The 17,009-nt window shown below is 54.2% G+C and overlaps 1 protein-coding gene across 6 annotated transcripts in view; it reads right to left on the bottom strand.

The window, feature by feature from the left end:
* GAK (cyclin G associated kinase) overlaps nt 1-16,946 on the bottom strand; it is a 53,842-nt gene extending 36,896 nt beyond the window's left edge. For 2 of the 6 annotated variants that reach the window (XM_082462579.1, XM_082462581.1), the window contains exons 1-3: nt 5,211-5,847; nt 4,856-5,004; nt 1,700-1,842 (exon numbers count right to left, since the gene is read on the bottom strand). In XM_082462579.1, coding sequence (XP_082318705.1) covers nt 1,700-1,842; nt 4,856-5,004; nt 5,211-5,650 — 732 coding nt within the window. In that variant the 5' untranslated portion in view covers nt 5,651-5,847. Of the gene's footprint in view, nt 1-1,699; nt 1,843-4,855; nt 5,005-5,210; nt 5,848-5,876; nt 5,937-6,674; nt 6,737-16,683 lie in introns of those variants that run through there. The other 4 variants (XM_082462578.1, XM_082462580.1, XM_082462582.1 and 1 more) reach the window with 4 other exon arrangements.
* Nucleotides 16,947-17,009: the final 63 nt, after the last annotated feature.

The raw sequence follows: 17,009 nt of genomic DNA, 5'->3' as shown, positions 1-17,009 counted from the left end.
AAACACCAAGGGCCGACCAAGCGCGGGCATGGGGGCCGCCTTGAGCTGCAGTGGGAACATCCATAGCAAAGACGCGCACCCTGCAGCACCCAGGGACAACAGTGTCCTGGGACAAGGGCCACCCGGGGTGCAGAGCGGCGCTCTCACCGGGAGCACGGACGCAGGGACGGCCAGGCACAGCGCCGCGGCCCTGCTCGGTGTGGGCTCCTGAGATGGACGAGCCTCAAAGCCTTGACGCCGAGCAAATGGGCTGTGGGGCTCCACTGCCACGACGCCCCAAAGAGCAGAAGGTAAGTCCCACTGAAGAGGACGCAAGCGCGCAACTGCTGCCCACGGGTGACGTGCAGCCCTGGGTGTGACACGCGTGTCTGCTACATCCCTGTGTCCTTCCTGCCCCTCCCCAGGGCGCCACTTGAGGACTCCCATCCTCGGGGGGCACTTGCAGGGAGCCCCCAGCGGGGCCGGCTGCCGTGGACCCGGGCACTGCGGAGTCCGACCCGGGCTGAGCTCTCGGACACGGATTCTTCAGTGTCCTCCTTCTAGTTTTTCACTTTCCTGAGACAGAGAAGAAAGACAGCTGCCCCGCCCCCACCTGAGGACGGCACTGTTCCAGACCAGCAAGGACACCGGGAAGGCTGGCTACCGACGGGACATGAGGGAAGTAGTACAGAGGTTTCTGGGAGGGAAATGGCATGTCTGGGGTCTGCTTTACAGTGTTTTTAGCAAGTAGGACTGGGGAAGGGCGGGGAAGGTGGGGAAAGGGGTTGGTGTGCTGCTACCCTGAGCCATGGTCAGAGTTGGGGCACTAGCTTTGTGGATGTTGGATTACTGTTAAAATCAGGCCACAGACCAGGAGAAGATACTTGCAGCACATGTAACTTAAAAAAGACTGTTGTAAGAATGTACAAAAACCAACCAACAGGACTTCCCTGGTGGCGCAGTGGTTAAGAATCCGCCTGTCAACGCAGGGAACACGGGTTTGAGCCCTGGTCCGAGAAGATCCCACATGCCGCAGAGCAACTAAGCCCGTGCACCACAACTACCGAGCCTGTGCTCTAGAGCCCATGCGCCACAACTACTGAAGCCCACGTGCCTAGAGCCCGTGCTCCACAACAAGAGAAGCCACCGCAGTGAGAAGCCCGCGCACCGCAACGAAGAGTAGTCCCCGCTCACTGCAACTAGAGAAAGCCCGCGCAGCAACAACGAAGACCCAACGCAGCCAAACGTAAATAAATAAATAAATAAAACCAACAGACGACAGAAAAACGGCATAAAAACAGCCACTTAACTGAAGAATAAGGGGAATAAGGGCACTGATGACTATAAACACGGCAAAAGCATTCAACATCATTAATCAGGAAAAGACAAAATCACTAAGAAGCCCCCCGACCACGCGGCAAAATGACAAAGGGCAGCTCCACGCGCACACGGATCCCGTGTGTGCACTGGGATAGGCATGCCAGCACCCCGGCAGGGAAGCACCCCTGCCCCCGCACCAGGCAGCAGGGCTCCTGCCCCAAGGCGGGTGCGGGAAGGGCGGCGGCGAGCGCAGCCCAGGGGAGCGGTCACCCACTCCTGGCTCCACACCGGGTCCCGGTGCCCATGACCACACCCATGCAGGCGACAACACCCAGCAGAGCAGAGGGGCTTCATCTGGACGGAGGGCTCTTGTCCCGCAACGGGAGCGTGAAGGCGGTACCTTGAGGTCTCTATGGATGACGGGCGGCTTTTGTCTGTGCATGTGCTGCACCGCCCTGCACGTCTGATAGAATATCTTCAGGACGGTATCGCACGAGAGCGGACCTTTAGATTCAATTTTCTTTAAAAATTCCACCAGCTGCCCTAAAAGAGACAATTAAATTCACATCACCACGGAGCCGTAAATGCTACGCCCGCCCCAGGCCCGCTGTCGTCCTGAGCCCACCGCGGGGGTGGGGGTGGGGGGCGCCGCCCCTCCCTCCGGCGGTCACCAAGCCCCGCAGAGGAGACTGCGACCTCCGTCAGGGCCACAGCGAGTCACAGAGCCCCGCGTGGGAGCGCCTGCCCAGACACCAGCAGAGGCCTCTTACCCAGGGAGCCCATCGTGACGCGGCAGCTACAAGAAAACCCACCACGAGTGCGTATGTCTTTGCGCATGTCTCTAAGGAAATAATCACCGTGTTTCCTTAGGTAACAACGGTCCTCCGCTGTTAAGGAGAAATCTCCACACTGAACACGCAGACAGCAAGGAGTGCGGCGTGGGGAGAGCACAGAAGTGGAGAGCGAGGCTCTGGGCCCCCATCCCAGGCCCCAGGACGCCACCCTCAGGGCTCCCCACCTCAAGGTTGCTCCTTCCTGTCTCTGAAGCCCAGGCCCCAGTCCTGCTGTAACTGGCCGCAGCCCAGACCAGTGAAGCCGGCCGGCCCCCTCCGCGGCAGCTCCCTCCACGACCGTGTGCCGCGTGCCGTCTCTGCAGGGCCGGCCTCCACGGCCGCCCCTCCCTGGTCCAGGCCTCAGGCTGCCTCGGCTGCCACGCTCCACAGCTCAGCTTCGCATGCTGGGGCCCGCGGTCGCACTCGATGCAGCTCCAAGGGCGCCACCACACCTACAGGCCCTGCAGTCAACTGGCGCTCGGCCCCTTGCCCTGCGACCCTGCCTCCTGCCGACCCGCCAGCTCCCAAGCCCCTGCCACACCCTCCTGCAGCTCCCGGCACAACCGCGCAGCCCTTCCCCACCCCGACTCTGGACTCGGGCTGGGCTCTGTCTGTGCCGTGCCCTAACCCTAACCCTAACCCTAACCCTCAGCGGGGGCAGGGGGCCCACAGTAGCGATGGGGCCCCAAGGGGCGATGGGCCCTCAGGAACAGACCGCCAGCCCCCCAAGATGCAGACAGGGCACAGGCCCCACGAGGTGCTGCCGAGTGGTCTGGAGCAGGGATGACAGAGCGACCGCCAGGCTGTCTGGAGGAGCGGGGACGAGACGGTGCATGTACGAGGTCAGGGTTCACTGGCCTCTGACGTTCAGTGAGAATTCAAGAGCGGTCTTTCTAAGGATAATTTTGTAGGTGGCACAGCGGCTGAGAGGGCACTGCGGAGGACAAGGCGGGGGTCCCAGGAAGGGGCGGGGGCTCCTGGGGCGTGTATCCTGGGTGGCCACAGCCAGACCAACCCTCAGCGGAACTGGCGCCCACGTGCCCCTCCCCCACCACTCCCAAAGACCCTGCGGCGCCTGGTGCTGGCACCAACCACTGTGCCTAGTGTTCAACCTGGGCCTCGTGCGCTGGCCCAGACGGGTGGTCCCGGCAGCACCGCCATGACTGGCACACTCGCCGAGGTCGCTGCATCGGGGCCGCCCCCGCCTCAGGCACCACCCACAGGCCCGCACTCCTGAAAGGCACCCACGGCCTCCAAACCCAAGATCAAGGCGACGCCAAAGCGCAGCGAGCAGCTGAACGACAGGCGGGGAACGCTGTACATGAACCTCGGTTCTCTGGAGACACCAAGGGCCCAGAGAGGGCCCTGTGGGACCCGCGCGGCCCCCGCCGCCCCGCGCACTGAGAGCCTTCCAGAGAGCGCGTGTGAACGTGTGGGGCACCAGCGCGGGCGCAGCAGGCTCACAGGAACGGACCCTGCTTCACAAGCTCCCACGTAGCGCTGTCTTCAGCGAGCACGAGTCCTCTTGCAGGTAAAAACCAGCGACGCCAACCATCCATCAGGTGGGAGAACCGGGCGCCAGACCTGAGCTGGGCGAGTCGGCACTCACCAGCTGTGGGAACCGAGGAGCCAGCACGTGACTGGATCCCGAACTCCGCTCCCTGCCAGAGCCCGGAGCTCCCATGCCACCCTGTCGGAAAGCGCTGTGCGCCCCAGGTTCTGTCTTATCCGCCCAGGATGGGGACCCCCGTCCCCCTCCACTCTGGGCGGCGAGACCCCCGGTCCCCCTCCGCTCGGGGCGGGGATCCTGTGCACCCTGGCTCCCGGCTGCAGTCCGCAGCACCCCCTCCCCTAGCAGCCCTGACACCCCGTCCCTGCTCTTCTTCGCGGCATGACTCCTGCGCTCACGGCCCCCCACCCCTCCTCCTGGGACACTGCTTGGGGGCAGTGACCCCTGGGGTTGCTTCCCTCCTGGGTAGCCGCCTGCCTCAGTCTCCCCCACTCTCCCCTGGCCTCATGGCGGTCCCACACGCGCTGCCTGTGTCCGATGGACAAGCAGGACGTCTGGTGGCCCCTGCCCCGACTCCAGGCCCCGCAGCCAATCCTCTACGCCCGCCGGGCCTCACAAGTCCTGCCCTGCCCCTTCCATCCACGAGCCCCAGGACGGGCTCCGGCCACCTCGCTCCCGCTGTTTTGCCCACACGGGTCCAGCATGGGGCAGACGCTCAGTGCGGGACGAGCCGAGCCCGACCCTCCAGGCGGGGGGCCTGCTTCCACCGCAGACAGAGGCTGAGCCCACTCACTCTCCCGCTCTGCCCCTAGAACTCTCCGGAAGGCATGGGCTCCCCGTTGCCGTCAGTGGACATGGGAGTCCTCCTTTGAGAACACAGCAAATGCAAGTGTGACCGCCTCGACGCGGGTGAGGTCGCAGCCTCGGGGCCGGCGCAGCCACTCAAGCCCACCTCCCCGGCCTCATCTGACCGCTTCCCGACTGAGGCGGCTTCCTGCTGCCCAAGAGCCCTGACAGCACGCCTCCACCCCTTTCTCGGACCCAGCTCTGCCCTCATGCCCAGCGCGGCGACGAGGGGGGGACGCAGCCTCTCGAAGAGCTCCCAGCGGACAGGGAGCCATGCTCTCTCCGTGACAGCCGCCGTGTCTCCGGGAGAGAAGACCCCGGGAGCATCTCTCGACTGCTGGGCGGCCCCGAGCCGCTGGAACCTCACCTCTGCAGAGCTCCATGAGCAGCAGGAACTCGGCCTGCCCGGTGTCCGACTCCTCTCTTCCGATTGACGCTGCAGAGCAAAACTGGACAATATTTGGGTGGCCTGAAAGTTTTTTCTGCAGGTGTCTTGTTAAAGGAGAATGCGTAAGTCTGCACGTTTAAAAACAAATATATACATACTATTAAGACACTAAGGTCAGAACACTGAATCCAATCAGCTTACAATCTTACCGCGTCAGAGCAGGCAGAGGACAGGGAGCAGGTGGGGGGCAGCCAGGACGGCAGGAAGACGCAAGAAGGAGAGGGAAGGGGCGGGGAAGGTGGGGACGAAGACCCCCACCACACTGGCCACGCACCTGACCACAGGCCGGGCAGGACAGCAGGCGGAGGGCGTGGCACGTGTGAGGCTGCGCGAGGTGAACGAGGCTACTGGAAACCCCGCGAGGTGAGGACCTTTGGGCCCAGGCGGCCGGCAGGCTCGCAGTGGACAGAGCTTCGAGACGGAAGAGAACAGATTCTGACAGCCAAGGGCAAGACCCCAGTTCCAGGAGAACACGTGCGGGAGTGGAGAGCAGAACAGCACCAGCCCCACAGACCGACGCTCCACGCACGGACGCCCAGGGCCCAAGTGCTCTGGGCAGGGCGAGAGGGACTCGGGGGGCTGATCAGAAGCGACACAGAGGCCCATGGGAACCAGGCCTGGCGAGGGGCCGGGGGCACAGCTACTGGCCGGGCACCGTGGGCCGCAACAGGTCACGAAGGACAGGCAGAAGGGCAGAGGCAGGGGGCTGCCCATCCCCGGCTTGGAGACCTCTCAGCGGGAATGACAACGCTCCCAAGGCTACAAATCTCTTACCATCACCCTGAGAGTGACGAAGAAGGAAGAAAACTCCTTCCTACTAGACACGTGCTACAGCTAAGTCCAGTGAAGCGAACACGGAAAGGGCATCACTGAGCAGCCTCTCGGCCGCGGTCAACCACAGCTAGACGCAGGCCTCCCCACGTGACCAGGAAAAGGATACCATGAAACACACTTCCTGAATGATGGCTCTGTTCTTCTCCTCTTCGTTGGACAGTAATCTCTGTACCAGGAAATAACATACGAGCAAAGAGTAGAGGCTTTATCTCTGTGCTCTGTACCCAAGAGAACACACAATGCATCTAAGGGCTCCCCCGCCTATGTTTTAACATCTGACCCGCAGAGAAACTTGACAGAAGGTTACAGACCCTTGGAAATGGTCCTTTATGATCCAAGGACATAAGAAAAACCAAAAATAGGAGGCTTTTCTCCAAACAGGCTAGAGGAAAATGAGAGATGTGGGTCCAGTTCTGGATGCCAGAGTCCAAGTGCACACCGCCAGCTCGGCCGCACCCGAGACAGGCCACTGCCACCACAGCAGACAGGCCCTCTGCGAGTCTCAGGACAAGCTAGCACGCGTGCCCAGCACCCGAAGTGGCCCGGACGCCCCCTCCCACCCCACCCCCATGACCCTTATTTATAGATACACTGTGAACGCTGTTTTACACGAGTGGCCTTCGAACTCCTGGTATTCGTGGAACCCTTACTTTGGCAGTTCTGACTCCCTTCCCCCTGGCTGCCCACTGAGTCCCTGCCGCAAAGTTGGAAACCACAGCTTTACAGTCCTCTAAAACTGCTGAGGCTTCACCATCAGAAGAAACAAGTAAAACAAATAGATACAGACTGCAAAAAAGAAACAAACTAAAGAACAGGGATAAATCTCTGAAAACACTGTCACTTAGAGACTTATTTCCTTTAAAATACACCAACACCCACAAAAACGTTTGTCACCCCTTATTACCTTCAATGCATACTCTCTGCCACTTCCCAGATCTTGAGCTTCATACACAAATGCAAACCCTCCTGAAAATTAGAAAAATATATGTCAGTTCAGTGCTGTGATTTTATTTAACATTAAGCTTTAAAAATATCTTTACTAAGTAAAATACAAACTGGACTTGTGGCTAGCAGTTTGTTTTCTGCAACAATGATGGCCCCGATTTATATAATACTGCCTTCTAAATACCCTGCTTCACAGGAAGGAAGCGAATGAACATAGGAGTGAGATCAATGCGGGAAGATCAACACAACTGAGGCCAGTTCTATGAAAACAAATAAAAGACTAGTACCACACATGAATGTGGATGAAAGAATTCTTAACAAATCATTAATTCTAAATAAAATAAAATGTTAACAAATCAAACTCAACAACATGTAAAAAAGGATAATACATCACAACTAAGCAGAGCTGGTTTAATCAATGTAATTCAATTGATTTTAGTTTAATTTGCTTACTTTTTTCTAGCTTCCTACAGTGGAAAATTTCATCATGAAATTTAAAACTCTCAGCAAACTAGGAACAGAAGGAAACTTGCTCAACCTGATGAAGGGCATCTCTGAAAGACCCACAGCAAACATCACTCGGCGGTGGAAGACCAGATGCTTCCCTCTAAGATCAGGGACAGGCAAACGCGTCTGTTCTCACCACTGCCATTCAGTATCACACTGGAAGTGCTGGCCAGTGCAATCAGGCAAGAAAAGAAATAAAAGGCATCCAGATTGAAAAGAAGTAAAATGTTTTCCTCTGCAGACAAAGGATTGTCTATGTAGACAAGCTTATACCTACACCCCAAAAGCTACTATCAGTAATAAATGAGTATAGAAAGGTTGTGGGATGCAAGAGCAACATACAAAAAAATCAACTTTATTTCTACAAACCCTAAGTTAGGCAAAGATTTCTTAGATATAAAAAAAAAAGTATGAGCCATAAATGAAAAATATGATAAATGTACTTCATTAAAGATGGTTTTACTGATTTCTGGAGTACACTGTTGAGAGGGTGAAAAGACAAGCCCCTAACTGGACTTTGCAAATCACACACCTGGCAAAGGACCTCTATCCAGAAAATATAAAGAAAATCCAAAGTTCAGTTCAACATTTTAATGAGCAAAATATATGAAAAGACACTCAACCAAGATAAACAGCTAGCAAGTAAGCATATGAAAAAATGTTATGTCATTATCCACCAGGGAAATGCACATGTAAACAAGGATACTACTATACACCTATTAGAGCATCTAAAAATTCTTAAACCGACCTACCAAATAGTGATTAAGGTGTGGAGCAACTGCATGCTTATACACGACTCATGGGAACGCAGAATGGTATCATCATTTTGGAAAACAGTTTGGAGATTTCTTTAAAAGTTAAACATACGCCAACTCTACAGCCCTGTCATTACACTGCTAGTATTTACCCGGGAAAAATAAAAGCACACATCCACACAAGGACTTGTGCACGAATGTTCATAGCAGCCCCATCTGTAATTGCTCAAACTGGAAACAACCCACATGTCCATCAATAGTGAATGGATAAACCAATCACCCCCGCACAGAACACGACTCATCAACAAATAGGATGGAACTATTGCTAACAGGCAGCAACAGGATGACTCTCAAAACAATTATGCTGAAGGACAAAAATCAGGAAAAAAGAGTATATGTATATGTACACATGATTTCATTTATAGGAGACCCTAGAAAATACAGACTAATCTACAGTAACAAAAAGCAGATCAGCGGTGGCCTGGAGGTTGAGGATGGGAGGAGAGGACTGTAAGGAAAGGAGGAAAACTGTGGAGGTGATGGGTTTGTTCACCACCTTGATGACAGTGACAGCTATGTAGACATATACATACACACACATATATGTATATATATATATACACACACGGGACATATTTAAAGTGTTTTGACATATATGCAGAGTTACTGTACGTCACTTTTATCTCAATGTAGCAGTTAAAAAATTAAATAATAAGTCAATATAAAAAAATAGATGAAAGGAAATGAAAATCCAGAAAACAGAAAGAGAAAAAGAGATGGCTTCACTGGTGAATTCTATCAAATAGTTAAGTGAAGAAAGTACAACCACCTCGTACAAAATTCCTGCTAAGATAAGAGGAGAACATAGTTCCCGGCATATTTTTTGAGGCAGAGAAGACAATAAACATACAATTACAGATCAAAATCACTCATTAACAAAGAAATCAAAAATCATCAGAAAATACCAGCAGTGATTCTGACAATACTTGGTAAGGATAGTACATTATGACCACGTGGGATTTACCCCAGGGATGCAAGGTTGGTTCAACACTAAAAAAGCAATCACTGTAGTACACACTATTAACAGACAGTGAGGGCAGATCACCTCAACAGACACAGAGAAAGTATTTGTCCACATGCAAAATCCATTCATGATTTTTTAAAATAGTAAAATTTTAAAAAAAAGTTCAGCAAACTAGGAATTGAAGGAAACTTCTTCAATCTGAGAAGCGGCAACTACAAAAAACCGACAGCTAACACGAGACTTAAAAGTGTTTTCTTTCTAAGATCAAGAACAACGCGAGGATGTCTGCTGCTCTCAGAGCACAATACAACATTCTATTGGAGAGCCTAATCAGTGAAAGAAGGCTAGAAAAATAAAGAGCAGAAAGGTCAGAAAGGAAGAACTAAAGCTGGTCTTGCTTGCAGATGCTAAGACCGTAAAGCAAACAATCCTAAGGACACTACCAAAAACTCCAGGACCAAAGGGCCACCACAGCAAGGCTACAGGTCCTCTGGAACATCTCCTGGCCTCTGCCCAGCCCCAACACTGGTCCTTTCGGCTGCGGCCGCACCCACACTACCGTGCTTCCTCCAGCACACCAAGCCCACTGCTACCCAGGGCCATTCCACTCGCCACAGCCCTGCACGGGCACCCTCGCCTCACGGGCACCCTCGCCCCGGACGCTGGCCCAACTCCCCCTCTCGCCACTCAGGCTCTGCTCCCCATCACCTTCCTGGCTCAGTCCTGTCCCAGCCACGCCCTATCCCCAACACTCTTCCTTCTTCCCAGCACTTTCCAATACCTGACGCTCTATTACACATTCATTTGGATACCTGTTTACTGTCTCTCCCACTAGGCTGCAAGCTCAGTAGGCAAAAATGTCATCCAGCTTGTTCGTGTCACCAGCACTTAGGACAGAGTCTGACATATAGTGGGCAATCAGAAATGTGTGCTGAGCAAATGAGATCACGACGACAAACTCTTCAGCTATTAGAACACAGTCACGGGCTTCACTGGTGGCGCAGTGGTTAAGAATCCGCCTGCCAATGCAGGGGACACGGGTTCGAGCCCTGGTCCGTGAAAATCCCACATGCTGTGGAGCAACTAAGCCCGTGCGCCACAACTACTGAGCCTGCACTCTAGAGCCCGCAAGCCACAACTACTGAAGCCCGCGCGCCTAGAGCCCATGCTCCGCAACAAGAGAAGCCACACAATGAGAAGCCCGCGCACGGCAACGAAGAGTAGCCCCCACTCACCGCGACTAGAGAAAGCCCACGCACAGCAACGAAGACCCAACACAGCCAAAAATAAATAAATTAAAAACAACAACAACACAGTCACTTGTATTATATTTAACACCACCAAAAGCAGGTCCATGCACTGTCTGTGAACACAGCACATGCAGAGGAAACAACAGATGAGCAGGAAGTACACGCACTGAATTCATGGTGGTGGCTGCCTCTGAAGAGAAGCAGAGAAATGCAACCAGGGGGCAGGGTTAACAACATCTGTGATGCTCCACTGTTCAGAAAAAGTCTGGAACCAAATACGACTCTTTTTTTAAAAAAGCTAACATTTATTAATTCTGGATAGCAGGGACAAAGGTGTCTGTTCTGTTCTTATTCTTTCTACTTTTCTGCACTTTTCAAATTTTTCTTATTTAAAAAAAAAACCCAATTTCAAATTTTGTTGTATAGCTACAGTAATCAAGACCATGTGGCACTGGTGGAGGGACAGACCAACAGAACAAAAGAGAAAAACCCCAGCAATAGAGCCACACAAATATGCCCAAATGATTTCTGACAAAGATGCAAAAGCAATTCCATGTTGGAAGCACTGTTTTTTCAATAAATGGTGCTGGAGCAATTGGACAGCTCCAGGCAAAACAAAGAACTTCAATCTAAACTTTACACCTTACACGACAGTCAACTCGGAGCATACAAACGCAAAACCAAGAGACAGCATAGGAGAGAAATCCTGGAGATGCAGAGCTTGGCAACGAGTTCTCAGACTTGACAGCAAAAGCAGGATTCAGGAAGGAAAAGTGATAGAATAGACTTCCTGAAGGTTAAAACTTTGGATCCACAACAGACCCTGTTCAGAGGCTGGAAGACAAGCTGCAGCCTGAGAGAAAACACTTGCAAACCACATCTGACAGTGGACTCGTATCTACAATATACAACGAGCTCTCAAAACTCAGCAACAAAAGACGATTCGAAAATAGGCAGAAGGCACAAAGAGACGTTTCTCCTATGGGGATGGGCAGGTGGAAATAAGCACGGTGTTAGCCTTTAGGGAAACACAAATGAAAACCCCAGTGAGCTATCACTACACACCTGCCGCATGATCAAATGAAAACACAACACAAAATGCTGGCAAAGACTCAGAGAAACTCATCACGCTTTGTAATGGACTCAGCTTTGTCTCCCCAGAAGTCACGTGTTGAAGCTCTAACCCCCCATGTGACTGCATCTGGAGAGAGGGCATTTAGGGAGATAAATAAAGTTAAAGCCCTGACCCAACAGGACTAGAGTCCTTAGAAGAAGAAGAGACACCAGAACAGCTGAGGGAAAAGACCTCACCAGAGACCCTGTCAGCACGCTGATCTCAGACTCCAAGCCTCCAAAATCATGAAAATGAATTTGTTGTTTACACCACCTTGTCTGCAGTTTGTACAGCAGCCCGAGCAGACTAAGACACTCACCAACTGCTGATGGGAATGTGAAAATAGCACAGCCGCTCTAGAAAACAGGTTGGTAGTTTTCTAAAAAACAAAACATGCAACTGCCATGTGACCCAGCACCTGGGCATTTATTCCAGAAAAATGAAAACACAGCCACACAAAAACCTGTACACGAATGTTTATAGCAGCTTTATTTCAAATAACCAAAAAACCTGGAACAACCCAGATGTCCCTCAGCGGGTGAATGGCTGAGCCAACCATGGTACGTCCACACCACGGAGTGCTCTGCAGAAATAAAAATGAACTAGTTACAGACACAACAACCTGGATGGATCCCCAGACAACCATGCGGAGCGAGAAAAGCCAATTCCAAGAGGCTACACGACGTGTGATTTCATTTATACAGCATTCTTCAAAGGACAAATTAGAGAGGAGGACAGATTAGTGCTTTCCAGGGGTCCAGGAGGGGCATCTGGCTGTGAAAGGCACGAGGGATCCCTGTGGGGATGGACACATCCAATTCTGGTTGTGATGGCAACTCCAGTTTTTCCAGATGCTGCCACAGGGGGAACGGGCAGCGTACACAGACCTCTCTGCATCTTTTCTTACAACTGCACAAGTCTACGATGACCTCAAAATTAAAAGTTTACGTAAAAATAGTAACACTAGCGTATAAAACGCACGAAGGAATGCCATGTTGGGCACTGCTAAGATAGTGCCCTACGCAGTCATTACCGTGAATGTTCTGGAATCGGGAAATGGCTGACCTCCTCTTCCCCACATATGGGGGGGGGGGGTGCGCGCACGTGTGTGTGTGTGCGCGTGCGTGTGCGTGTATTATATAAAAACAGGACTCAGATCCAGAATAGTAAGAAACTCCCACAACTCCTGCCCAATAAAAAATGGAAAAAAGATTTTTAACAAACATTTCACACACAGGAAAGATACACGACTGGCTAACAAGCGGGTGAAAAGGTGTTGGACAGTTTCACGGGGAAAATGCAGATTCGACCACTGCACCCTCTCGAGAACGGGTATAACCACAACGATAGGAGCTCACGAGCTGGTGGGGCGGAAGCTGGTGCAGCCACAGTGGAGAAGGTTTGGCCGTTTCATCTGAAGCTAACCCTACATCCAACCTAAAAGCCCGCACTCCACTCCTGGGCATTTTACCCAAGAGAAAGGAAAACATACAGAAACCTCATAAAAAATGTTGCTGGCAGCTTTATTCACAATAGCCCCAAATGGGAACACCCAAAGGTCCGTGGCAGGCGAGGCACAGCAAACTGCAGCAGAAAAGGGAACCGCACTTCACAACCATGAAGCCGCCGGTGAGAGCACCTGGGCGCGACACCAGAGACACGCTGTCCCAGAAGAGGGGACTCAGAGCCAGCGAGCGCCTGGCCGGGAGGGTGACTGGGGCCCAGAGGCTTTCTGGGCTGACAACCTTCTGCACAGGCATCTGCTACACAGGTGCGTGCACTTGTCAAAGCACCTAAAGTCTGCTTCACCCCAGGTGAATGACGCAATTCACATTATTTTTAATAAAAGAAAACAGGCACAGCATGTAACCATGCAATTCCTGAAGGCAGCCAGCACGGCTGACAGGCACTGAAACAAGCTCAAACTCACCCATCAGAGAAGCGCAAACCAACAGAACCAGACACCACTTTTATCCACTACAGTGAGGACGATGTGGGGAGGCTGGAGTCCGGCAGGGCCTCCGAGGGGGCCGGTGACGGCCCCTCCCACGGCGCAGGGTCGCAGACAGGGGCGGGGTGAGGTGGGGCGTGGCGGGCAGGACAGCGAGCACAGGCCAGGGGGTGCAGCAGCATGGGAAGCAGGTCGGCTGATCTTAACACGTTTTCTCTCAGCATTGTTGGTCAGAAGCAGACACTCCTACGGAGCAGAATTCCAGGAGCTCCACCGCACACACGTGATCACTACCTACCCTACGCAGAGACGCCTGCCCATGCAGACGGCAGGCGGTGTCTCTGGAGACGAGCAGGCCTGGCAGAGGGAGGAAGGAGAGCGCCCCCCCGCAGGGAGATGTCCCCTCCCCAGGACCCTCCCCGGAAGACACCCCCTAAGTGTCCGTCCCCAGGGCCACCTCCCCAGTGTCCCGCTCCAGGCGCTCATGCGCCAGCAGACAGACGTGCACAGGAGAAGTACCGCAGGCCTGGCACCACAGGTGCCCAGCGGGCAGGGCAAAGCCAGCGGCGGCCTCCGCACTCGGCTCCCACCTGGCCCCCCAGCGGCACCGCTCCAGCAGCTTCTTTTACCTTGATTTCCTCTGGACACCTATCCCTCCGGGACACACCTAAGACGACCCAGGCCGTTCCTGGGACCACAGCCTCCCTGGAGCTCCCGCCCGACTCCACCATCACCCCCCGGGGGCACTGGCAAGCTCCCGACGGCCCCGACCTCAGCACCGCCATGACCACAATCCGCATGAAGCACCAGGGACTGTGCCCCGCAAGTAGCCAGGACCCCATAAGTACTGCTCTGGTGATTACTACTGCTTTATGATGGGTGCTATCACCACGGTTAAAGGCTGACCTTAAAGCTGCCAACGGGCCAGTGAAGGGGCGGGTGGGCCAGCTGAGAGGGCGATCACTCAGGCACAAGACGTGGGCCACCTCGTCCCGATGGCCACAACCAGCCACCGAGCCTAAGCCCCTGCTGCAGAGACCCCGGTTATCTGTGCTCTGCAGTGTCCGGAGAGGAAAGGTCCCCTCGGAACCCTCCCTGGCAGAGGAGAGCGCACCTCACGAGAGTGAGTCCACAGAGCGAAGCAGCCCTACAGAGCTGGGCTGCCCGAGGGACCAAATGCTCCTAAGCAGTAGCGATCCAGCCCCGTTATCCTTTCTGGCAGAAGGAAGCATGAGCATGCAGAATCCAAAACAAGAAGAAACGCAGAACGTATCCTGAAGTCCACTTGGACTGGGCATCTCTGACGTTGTGGGGACTCCCAGTAATTTGCTTTAAAAAAGTGAAAATTTAGAACAAATTTTGAAAAGATTAGAAAGCTATCTGGATCACCCAACCCACAGTTCTGCCCAACAACCCATTTCAGACAAGTGCAAATTCCAAAAAGCTATGAAAACCAATGTTTTTTCCCTAAATCATTTGATAGCAAAACCTGATCTATTATAAACTCATCTGGGGCAACACCTGACATGAACTGATGGGAGGCTCTTTGAAGACTTAATTATCCCACAGTGAGGATGCTTACTTACTTAATTACAGATATAGTAACACACTTGATTATGCGACACTTTCCCAACTCCCGCGGCAGTATCCCAGGACACACAGGATACACACTAGCTTTCTAAAACGTGAAGAATTCCAGAATTGTCAACATAGGCACCCAAGGGTTTTGGGTTTGGGACCTTCCCCATATTTATGCAAGACAGCCTGATTTCCCACAGCCTATGTTCTAAGGCTGCTATTTTATGTGAATGACTTCATACAGGTTTCTTACCATTCCAGTTCAGAAAAAGGCTTCACGAGCTTTAGAAGCTGTGAGCCGCCAGTTCAGTTTAAGGGGAGGAAATCTACAGTTCCTAATCGCAGTGGTGACTTTCAGCTCCTGACGTGCCCGGAGAGCAAAGGTAACAGGTACTCTGCACAGCCACAGTGGCTGCTCCCCTCTCCTTGTTCTTCATCCTGGGTGTTAAGCCACAGGCAAGAGCTGCCTTCTCTCCGTGACCCACCTCCCATCCCACCCCTCCTCCCCCTGGCCCTGCCACTGCACCCAGCAGGGGTGCGTCCTCACCCTCCCACCTCAGCTGGGCCCACTGTCTGTCCACCCAGAGGATCCCCTGCGCTGCGTTGTCCTTTGGTCATCAAAGCCTGTGTCTTATTTGAACTTCCACGAGGCAGAAACCATGTACCGTCCACTGTGAATTTCTTAAAAGAATCAAAATACTTGCCTGGTATTTTCAGAATAAATGAATTGATCTGGGGGAACTCTCATTACTAGAGATACTGGCCCCTACCTCTGAAAGAAGAGCCTGAGGTTTTCTCACTAAATCACACCCCAAATCTCTTTGTTGCTGACAGTGGAGGAAAAGTGTGTTATGATGCTAAGGCCAGAACATCACCTCAGGCCTTTAGGAATGAGGGCACCAGAACAGTCAGCCAGTTTCCCACCTCCAACGGAGCACAAAGAGCAGTACGAGTGCTAATGCAGGGGACACAGCTCTGCCTCAGCACCAGCCCCAAAGCCAACTGTGTTCAGCTGGTAAGCACCAAGGCTAGGGAAATCTGCCATGCCAGACAAAACAGAAAAACCCAGATGAGGAACTAGGACTGCGCCAACACTGGTGATAAATTCTGGGTGAAGAAGGGAGAGGACGTCCAGGAAGCTAGAGAGAGCACGCGGAAACACAGCCGACTAAAGATGGACCAACCCAGCCTGCAAGGTTCTGTTCCGATCACACCTGTTGGCTCAGCTTGCAGTAACTTCCGTGGGATCTCACACAGAGGTCGGGGAGCGGGACGCTCAGGTGGTAAGAGAGGGAAGCCCGGCTACCGGACACTGCGCTGTCTGTCCCAACACCCAAGGAGGGGAGGACTGCGGTCACCCACGCCGGAGTTCCTGTCACCCGAGGAGGGCCAGCCCTACGTCCACTGCCTCACTACCGCCCTCCATGCGAGGGAAGGGCCACGACTTAGACCCACGCCGCCGCACCGCCCGCCTCCGGACTCCAGCCTTCAGCCGTGCGGGGCCCCCTCGCTCCGCCCCTACTGTGGCCCCTCGCGCCAGGCCCCGCCTGCCCACCATTCCTTCCCGCCGCCACAGCCTCCGCTCCGGCCGCGGGTCAGCCCACACCTGCCGCCAAGACTACCTTGCCCCGGCCTGACCCCAAGCCTCCGACAAGGAAGTGCCCAAACCTAGGCCGGCCTCACCCTCAGCAGTGGCCTCCCGGCCGGCCGTGACCCTCGCCGCCGCAGCCATCCTCCCCCGGCCCTGACCCTCCCCCGGCCGGGTCCATGCCACCGGCCCCGGCTTCACCTTCGGCCAGGACCCGCCGCACCCGCAGCCGCAGCTCGCCCATCTCCACCGTCTGCCCCACGAAATCAGTCTGGTCGCGGCCGGCAGCACCACCCAGGGAGCCCGGGCCGGCCAGGAAGTCGAGCGCAGACTGCAGCAGCGACATGGTGGCGGCCCGCGACCGGCGCCGGACAGAGGGCTCGGGGTCCAGCTGCGTCCGGGTCCACTCGGCAACCGCCGGCCGCGAACCGGACCAACTTCCGCCCGACGCCGCGACGCAGGGGCGGGAGCGCGTCGCCGCCCGGAAGAGCGCCGGCGCCTCACTTCCGCCGCGCCAGCGGCCACGC

The sequence above is a fragment of the Balaenoptera physalus genome (genome assembly GCF_965194825.1).
Source record: "Balaenoptera physalus genome assembly, chromosome: 5".
Lineage (NCBI taxonomy): Eukaryota > Metazoa > Chordata > Mammalia > Artiodactyla > Balaenopteridae > Balaenoptera > Balaenoptera physalus.
The sequence above is the reverse complement of the archived record's forward strand: the minus strand, read 5'-3'. Positions and strand labels throughout refer to the sequence as shown.